The 9,682-nt window shown below is 40.0% G+C and overlaps 2 protein-coding genes across 2 annotated transcripts in view; both read right to left on the minus strand.

Moving 5' to 3' along the window:
- Nucleotides 1-237: 237 nt before the first annotated feature.
- On the minus strand, nucleotides 238-3,633 carry LOC116298162 (calcium homeostasis modulator protein 6). Its single transcript, XM_031706540.2, has one exon. The coding sequence runs from the start codon at nucleotides 2,830-2,832 to the stop codon at nucleotides 1,906-1,908; it is 927 nt and encodes a 308-aa protein (XP_031562400.1). The 5' UTR covers nucleotides 2,833-3,633; the 3' UTR covers nucleotides 238-1,905.
- Nucleotides 3,634-6,044: 2,411 nt separating this feature from the next.
- The window catches only part of LOC116298149 (uncharacterized), a 36,347-nt gene continuing 32,709 nt past the window's right edge, over nucleotides 6,045-9,682 (minus strand). The window contains exon 33 of the mRNA XM_089029197.1: nucleotides 6,045-7,418. Within this exon, the coding sequence (XP_088885323.1) occupies nucleotides 6,412-7,418 (1,007 nt within the window). The 3' untranslated portion in view covers nucleotides 6,045-6,411. The remainder of the gene's footprint in view (nucleotides 7,419-9,682) is intronic.

Below are 9,682 nucleotides of genomic sequence, written 5' to 3' on the forward strand. Positions count from 1 at the left end.
CTTTTAGCGGCATAAGTTTAGAGTGAGGGCAGTTAACCCGTGAAATAAAAATTAATAGTTAACGCGTAATACTCAAATAGACACAAAAGAAAACAATGGAATTAGGGTCTACTAACGTGTGTTAGTCAAATATCTATATCACGGGTTTAATGACTTCACTCTACTTGAATATTTGATAATTACTTTAATTTAAATCTTATTAATTTACTACGTTTTTCCCCCCTGGTTAATGATGGATTATAGAGCAGTTTTTTAATGAATGGTAAACGTACGGTACTGACTTACAGCACGTATAAGGTATGACATGCCGCAGCATTGAAATGGCTTCCCATAAGAATGGTTATGATCGTATGAGTAGGAAACATACGGTACTGACCTACAGTACGTACACGGTACGACATGCCGCAACATTGAAATGGCTTCTCATAAGAATGGTTATCGTATGACTAGGAACATACGGACTTCAACAGCACGTACACGGTACGATATGCCGTAGCATTGAAATGGATTCCCATAAGAATCGGATTATCGTCATATAAGTGGGAAACATACTGTACTGACCGGCTTAGAGGCGTTCACGGTACGACATAACGTAGCAATGAAATGGCTTCCGATATGAATGGTTATCGTAAGACTTAAAAAACATACGGACTTCAACAGCACGTACACGATACGATATGCCGTAGTATTGAAATGGCTTCCCATAAGAATGCATATCGCATGAGTTGGAAACATACGGTACTGAATTTACAGCATGTACATGGTACGACGTTCTGTAACATTGAAATGGCTTCCCATACTGAGAATGGTAATCGTATGAGTGGGTAACATTACAGCACGTACATAATACGACATGTTGTGTTAAACAGGGCAATGACTTCCCTGATTGGTTTCCCGTAATTCAATCAATCACAAAGCATGGTTACGGCAATGGTATAATCTACGCCGGGTACGGCTCTACTGAGCACACAAACTGGCTTACCATGCTCGCTGTCACACAAACGAAATGTACTTGTTTAGCTTTTTATATCATTTTTTTCCTGGTCATTCTTATTACTTATTTAATCATACATACAGCTTCTCATTAATCCCATATAGGTAACTGTCCAATTATTTTCTTAATTGGACAGGTCTTGTTGATATGGGATTAATTGGGCAGCTATATAATTAATAGGTAATGGGATTTCATGCTCCCCAATCAAGAAATAATTAGACTCGAAAAATTCCTCTGACTGCCAAATGGAACTCGGTCTACGGCCTCATCCAATTTTGTCAGTCCTCGGAATTTTCCTGCATGGAGTCCTATTACATATACTAACATCAAACTGTCCAAATCAATTAGTCATCAATTTGGATAGATAAAATAAATTTCAAAAGCGTTCTAATATTCAGAAACGCAACCTATTTTTTAAAATTTTCTATCTATCAATCTTTCTTTCCATATTCAATGGCCTATAATCGTATGAAGTCTACTTCAAAATTTCAATAATGTTTTGTAAGTTGATAATATTGTCATAACAACGAGGGAACGTTTATTTTCGCTATTGTGTGCATCTAAAGTTTGGAATGTCTTTCTATTCGTTCTTTTTTTGTTTCAATTTTTAACTTGGTTTAACCTTAACTTGGTTTCATACGATTGTTTGTTTGTTTGTTTGTTTGTTTGTTTGTTTGTACTGATGAAAATCATCCCATATTAAAGTTATCAATGGGCCTTCTTCAATAATACAATGTTATGAGCCAAATGTTTTCCCATCTTTCAATCTCTTACGAATAAGAATTGTCCATATAAGGTATATCTTAAGCTTTAGCAAAAAATAAAGGAATAATACTAATTCGATTGACAAGGAGAATAGGGAAACATTACGCCAAAAGCAAAAGCTTCAATTCTCGTTGCCAGAAACAAAGCTAGTTAATCGAAGTGTAATGTTGCTGTGGGCCACTTTCTGTCAACCCTACCTCATCATCTTCCACATTCTTGCCTCTTTTCTTAAACAATTCCTTGAATTTCGAGCTTCTATGATCAGTAGAGGGAGGAGAGACACAGCTCCCAACACTAGCGTGTTTAGGGTAGACTGTCAGGAGATAATCTTCTGCTGCAGTTGCAATTTCACATATTTCACCAGGTTTCTCGTCCTTGTAAGCCTGGAAAAGTTGGTCCACCGATGTCTTTGCTCGTTCTTCAGCCAGTGGTTTGATTCTCTCGTTGTACAACTTCATGGCATAATTCGCTTCGATCTCATCAAACTCGTCTTGTCGAATGATCTTCGAGCCAAACTTCGAGCAACACCGATCAACAGTCAAAACAATCGTAGCTATAACCATCAGTGACAGAAGCAAAACCCAGGAGATGATCTGAGAATGAGTACGAGCGTTAGAGAACTTTAACTTCGCTTTCTCTAGTGCAGAAGAACTGTTAGCAGCAGCCTTTGCCGACTCAAATGGACCAAGTTGTGCACAAACATAGAAGTGGGCATCAGCGAATGCGAGAATAAGCCACACGAATGGAGGTAATATGGCTAAATAGATACTCTTGCGTGACTTCGACCAAATTACCCTTCTACAACAACAACCTCCAGTAGTGAATCGCCAAAATGACTCCGAAATGAGAAGCGAGAGGCAAAACAGTACGACTGCAGGTCCATAGATGAATAGATTACCATAAACAAGGTAATTCTGAACAGGACATGAATAAATGTTCTCTTTGAAGAACTGCTTGACTGCGTAGACGAAGAGGGAAAGCACGAGGCTCTTGACTGGTGTCTCGCCTTTAATCGCAAACTCTTTCAGCTTGTTATAGATTTCTAGAAGGATTTCTGACGGTGAGAGCGCCATGGCTGTTTGAATGTACAATCAACAAGTCCTAACAGGGCACTACTGTTCCGACTCAATGTACACGTCTCTCTTTGCATCACGCATGTTATGTCACGCGATAGAACCCGATTTTTTTCCCTGTCACTGCTTGAGCAAATATATATAGGTAGAATTCGGTCAGGTAGCCCAAGCTTGGTTTCTGTGGTGTCATGTCATGTTATAAGGAAATGTATGGGATCATTCTTCAAAAATGTCAATAAAATCATTGAAACGTGAGATAAAGCCTCGAAATTTTACCTGATCATTGAGAAATAGCACTTCTTTCGCTCTGTGTGGCTATTTTTCTAATTTAGCCAGTTTAAGGATTTTTTCCGCCACCATGGACTAAATGCCAGGTATTTTTTTGATTTTTGACGTTTTCTCAATGAAAACGAATTTTAAATCGACTGAAAGTTACAAAAAAAAAATCTTGCAAAAACAAGTTAAGTAGGTATTAGTTTCAGGTAACCCATCCTGGTACTAACTTCGCCCAAACGGACTTGACTCAGTGTCATCGAAGCCCAAGTTTTTTTTCCACTGGAGCACTGTTCTAGGTGAATCAGCATAACAATAGCCGTGAAAACGATGCGCTGAATAGACTAGCTTTTTTAACATTATTATTTCAACCGATTCCGTGCGTGGCAGAGATGCAAGGGATCAGCCGATATGTTCTGGGGGCCGGCTGGTCTCTCCCCTGATGCTTCGGCTAGAACATTTTCTTGCGTAATTCGTACACCCAAGGGCAGAAGGATTTAATCGCCGTCAGGTCCGAAGTCCATACGCCGCCTCAGCTCTGCGGATGTCTCGGGGGTATGGCACATTTGAATCGTTTTTGTTTTTTTTCTTTTTCTTTTTCTTAATAATAATAATAATGATAATGATAATAATAATAATAAAGACTTTATTTTACGAGGGTAGCACGTAATAGCACCGCTAATAAACTTGTGGCCCTCAAATTGAAATGTTCACTGGGAATAGTTTGCTGACCAGATTCTTTACTCCACTTGTTTTCAATCCGCAATCAATTTATTCCTCGCTATCCATAATAGACTTCACGAGTGCCCCTCTACTACAGTAGGCTAAGAATTTACAATTCTCGACTCTCCGTATTTTCTTTCTAGATAGTGTGACCATAATTCCTTTCAGTATACAGCTATTTCGAAAAAGGTTGTTATCGCCAAAGGGTATAAACAATTGATGGTTTTCACGTCGGCCATGTTTGAGGACTTAAACAAAAGAATTGTCAATGAATTCTTTTGTTATATCCTCCAACATGGCCGCCATGTCTTTTGTTATTTAATTCTCTTGGGAATGGGTGAAACCATCAATAGGTAATAAGCGAAAAGCGATAGGAGATAGGTCGTTCCAAGATCCAACTATAGCTGGAATAACTTGTGTTTCTGCTTCTTATTCTCGTCAAGACCATGGACCTTAGTGTTGAGACAGATTCAATGTTCTTTGTAGTCGACGGAACCATTTCCATGTCGGATGACCATCGCCAAACGGTTTTTGAAGTAGGGCTGTATCAGTACTGCGACCACTGCATGTCTACACAAAGGGGCTAGCATTTCCCAGTCCCAGCTCACAAATACACTTGCAGCAAAATATGCGTAATTTTGATATGTTTGACAGCCTGACTAAAAGGTTTAGTCAAGTATTCGACACCTGCGACTAAAATAGAACAGTCAAACGTCATATAAAATGCACAAAACAGTGGCGGAACGAAACTTAAAGGTAAATTAAACATTATAACAGCAAATATTTATCATTTCGTGTTCAACATTAAAATTCATATAAGTCATATTTCTATTACCTAAAAGATCAAACCTTCAAAGGGGGTTCCATGGACCCCTTCGACCCCCCCCCCCCCCCCCCCTGGATCCGCCACTGCAAAAATCAGCAAAATTACATCTCGATGCTTTCAGCCAAGAACGGCCCAGTAATTAGTTTGGGCTCCCTGTATATTTTGAGACATGGCAATCTACTTAATGTCCGGTGTCTTCGGGTCATTAATCAGATTACATCACAATGAAATATTACGCAGTAAAGGTTCTATCTTTATTTATCGATTGGTGTCGGTTACAAGTACACACGGGTCAATAGGCATCGTATTCCAAGACATTCAGTTCTGGTATTATGCATTTCTTATGGATCGCTCGCAATATCTATTGATGGTTTTCACAGCCGCCATGTTGGATGAATTTAACCAAAAGCTTCGTCATTGTTTTTGTTTTTTTTTTTTTTTTTTTTGTTATATCATCCAACATGGCTGACGTGTCTTTTGTTATTTCGTTCTTTTGGGAATGATTGCAAACCAGCAATAGAGGATCGACCTTCTCTACTGCTATAAAAGATAGAGTGATTTTCATCAACGCGTGAAATAAAAAGCACTATTCAACGTGTAATGGTCAAATAGACACAAATTAACTGAGAAAACAATGGAATCAGGGTGTACTCATTTTTATTCGCCGAAGTCGAAGTGAGTATTGGGGAATATTTACCGAGACGCGATTCTTTATAAAATGATACTTTTCAAATGGTATATGAGGGACAAAGGGCCGGGGTGCTCTAGTGCGGGTCAACGGGACGGCTGGATAGACGTAGCCGAACGCCTTTATGGCTTAAATTACACCAGCTACGGGGGTTGTCACTTGACGGTAACATAAACATTTTGGATGAAATGATGTTTTTTTTAGGGAGTGGGTTTAATACTCGTGATTCAACTGTCATTTTAGAGTATTTAAAAAATACAACATTCCTATAATAAGTAATCTCTTAGCCGGATTATTTGACTTTCGACATTTAAAAACAAATTCCACAAGTTCCCCACCCCACCCATCTCCTTCCTGTGTTTGGGAGTTCCCCATCGTGGGCCTGGTCGGTATAATCGGGTTGGATAAGAAGCGAATTGCCATATTCAGGATATTGTAAGAAAAAGAAACAAAAATTAATTACTTCCGTTGGTGTGAGAGAAAGAAGCCTTGGAATTGCTACTAGCAGACTCCTACTAGCAACAGCAGTTTTCACAACGGCCGTTGTGAAGGCGTACCGCGTGTGTGGCGAAGAGAGGATTCTAGCCCTTTTTAAAAAATATATATGAATGAGTAAATAACTTAACGTTCATGCATGCAGTCAATGCAGCAGCTCACAGGTGTAAGCAAATACTTGGCTAATCATCACCAATTGATAAAATATTTCAGCTTGACCAGGAATTTATTTATAACGAGCAACTAATGCAAATGTCTAAAGCACCATCTCCCAAGCTTCGAATAACGTACATTACCTTAGGCTTTAGTTGAGGCAAGGACGTAATTTCCTCACTATATGTCATTCCAGGAAACTAGTCTCGCAAAGTGATCCCAACTATGCCATACGTTGTATTAATTTTACTGCTCAGAAGTTTTAGTCAAAAGTTACAAATTTAACGTTCTACGTATACGTACATACTATACACTTATTTAATGTTCGGCTTCATATGTGCTACACTCAACCATGTGTATTGTCAAATGCGCAAAAAGCTTGAGATATTAAAAATATTGCTGATCGCTTGACTTGAATGAATTAATCTGATTCCTCACAATAGGTTGCTTGTAGCAGCACAGGCAACGGCGGCTTGAAACTAAATTGGCTTGATAAACTAATCCTTCTGAATACCATTGTCACAGTGCAGGTATTCGCTGGTATTTTCCCCTGGTTCAGTCGATGCAAAACATCCTGTGCTCTTTGGATTTTCATGTTATAAACCTCAATACTATCTTCAATCTCCAGCACCCTAGTTTCTAAGACTCCTTCAAGATTCTCCACCTCTATGGCCTTGTTTAGAGCTATCGTGATTCGATTTTCCAGATCAGAAATCTTCTGCATTGATTCACGTCGGTATCTCCTATTCACCTCGTGAGCTTTGACGCGCTCGCCAAGAAAGCTCAGCCTTTCCTTCAACACTTTGATCAAACTGTCAGCAATTTCTACTCTAGATTTTGTTTTTAAGATCTTTGCTTCCAAGTAGTGTAATCTTTCACGCAGGGTTTTAAACTTGATCTGGAAGTTACTTGATTTGTTTCGGGCTGCACAGACCTTTGAGGTCATTCGTCGTAAGTGATAACCACTATTCGCGATGCTTCGCGGTTTATTGCTAGGCTCAGATGAATTCGATAATTCTTTTTTAACGATGGTCTTACAACGATCTGTGACCACTGAGTGGTGCATTGAGCATCTGTCTCCAGCACTAGGCTTCGTGCTGGCGTATGCTATGTTTCGAAATCCCAAGCGGTCATGGAATCTCTGCACAGCAATATTCCTGCATGGCGGAGCTAACACAGGAATGACTTCTGTAACCAAAGATCGGCTTTTAACCTGGCGTTCGTATCTCCATCGAAAACCAAGGGTTTTCTTTAACCTTTCATCTGAGCTAGCTAACAAACTTTCTCGAGCTTCTCTGAGCTTGTTCTCGGCGATTAGCAAATTCCTCTTGAGTTTTGCAACTTTATTCCTTACTTGTTCAACCCTCGACTTGTCACACTGTGCTCGCATGATAAGCGTGTAAATATACAAGCTACGTTCGTCCAGGACTGTTCAATTCTTTTGCTTTACAATAGACAGCTTGTTGATGTTGATGCGAGCCGGGCAAATGACTATTTTAATGAATCTTCTAGAGCTTGTCAATCCCCTGTAGTTGGTCCATAGTGTTGATGGAGTCGACACAGCCACGAGAGAACAATAGAAGTGGTACCTAGATGCTGAATGTCGACTTGAAAGGACCAAGGGTTGCATGACGGTGTTACTTACCATACGCAAATACCTCTAGAGGCAATGAAAACAAACACTTGCTGTATTTAAAGCAATGGGAGTTGACTTTTCTTTCGTATAGGTCAGCCACGTACCGACGGTTTCGAAGAGCCTCTTGTGATAACGGGGTACTTTAATTTTATCCTTCCCTTCCGGAAAAGAAGAGGATCAGACTTGAAAATGTAGACAGGGTGTAGCGTTGCGAATCGTTTTCAAATTCATGGCCAAAGGTCTTGATATACAAGGCAAATAGCTGAAATCAGAAATTGTGCGTGCAATTGCTTTGTGGACCTTTGTGTAACGTACTACTGTTCCAGCCGAAGCGGGGGGAGGTGGTGATGGGAGGGGAGAGGGGGGTGACCTATTGACTAAAAATCGTAAATTTTCCTTTTTTTCCTAATTTGTTAGGCTACCTATGGATTTAGCGGGACGGTTTTAGTGCCAAAACGCGTGTGTTCGCCACTCCATCTCTGCTATTTTCGCTACGCTACTGCTTTCATCCTGCATGTCGCAAATGTCCTTAGTCAAGACTGAACCATTGCAGTCCCTATAATATTTTTGCTAAATACAGTGTTTACAGCCTTTTCCTTCCGATCTGCACCACAGCACTATATTCTTATGTCTGGAAGATGGGTGAGAAACTGGTGATAATAACATCAAAACGAGGCTAAATGTCATTTAAAATTGCATTTGTATTTGCAATTTTGTATATCCAAATTAAAAAAGAAAACAATCACTAGAAATCCCTTTCTCTTACTTTGCAGCACAGTTTTCCATACTTTGTTTTACATACTTAAATAGAGGCTGGTTGCTTAATAGAAGTTCAACTGAACATGATGTCAAACTTCTTTTATTCGGCATGGTGATACGTGGTGTGCGCTAGCGCTGCTAATGCACCGTATAAACGCTGCGGTCGTTGGGGCGATCCTCAGACCAACAACCATTAGTGAGTAGTAGTTTGGTAAGGTTCTCTCCTGTGCGTCGAGGGTTGAATCCCCCCGACGCCCTCTGCCAAAACCAGTTTCTAAATTCTAATTCGATCCGCTTTTAGCCATGAGCACGGGCTCGATAGACTAAGCAATCATTACCCTTGTGGCCGACCTCAGATATCTTACCCTTTTTGTCTGCACACCTGGCGATAATCTGTATAAACACACTTATCGAAAGGCGGGTCAATTTTCCTCAACTTTCAAGGTGTGTAAATGTTGCCTTGAGCTTTACAAATACCTTAGCATCCCAGATTTGAGACGGGTTTTCCTCCCTTTTATAAGCCCTCGGATTATACGCCCACGGTAACTGCACGCTCACTCGTGTAAAAAATGATCTCGCATTTACTTGGAGTTTGTACTGGTTTTACGTACGTTTATAACGTAATCATAAAGTAATTTGCCCAGACTAGATCATTTATGAGTTGAGTTTGTTTGAAGTGTTGTTCTCTGACTTCCTGGCCGGATCCGAAGGTTTTTCTCCAGGTTCTTTGGTTTTTCCTCCCTCCGGTAAAAATCAACATGTGAGTTGAGTGTTGTATGTTCGTTAATATAGAATGTAGTGGAAGAAAACAAGACTAACTAATAAATGTCACGATAAATAATTACTTCAGAGAGGCGGTCAGTCTGCGTGGGAGGGTTCGCGTGCTAAGTTCCGGGTGACATCATATATTCTATCACAAAAACGAAATGAAAAGAATGTCGTACTTTTCCCCGCAGGGCGAGGTATATAAACATTTGTAGTACTTGATGTTATTATTCATTAGGTGGCATTATATTTCAAATATCCTCGGGTGTTTTCAAAGGAAAGGAATTCTAGAAATTGAGCTCCATTGTCAGGAATGAGTAGGTTTAATATACGTACCTTTTTGAAAATTCTCTCAATTTCATCAAACCCTGAAACAACATCTGGGCTGCTTTAAGTCTGGGCATGGCTAACTCACAGATCAAACCCTGAAACAACCTCTGGGCTGCTCTAAGTCAGGGCATGGCTAACTCACAGATCAAACCCTGAAACAACCTCTGGGCTGCTCTAAGTCAGGGCATGGCTAACTCACAGA

This window comes from Actinia tenebrosa, unplaced genomic scaffold, assembly GCF_029948245.1.
Source record: "Actinia tenebrosa isolate PJP-AT-01 unplaced genomic scaffold, QUT_ActTen_1.0 PGA_scaffold13__45_contigs__length_12533684, whole genome shotgun sequence".
In the NCBI taxonomy this organism is placed as follows: Eukaryota; Metazoa; Cnidaria; class Anthozoa; order Actiniaria; family Actiniidae; genus Actinia; species Actinia tenebrosa.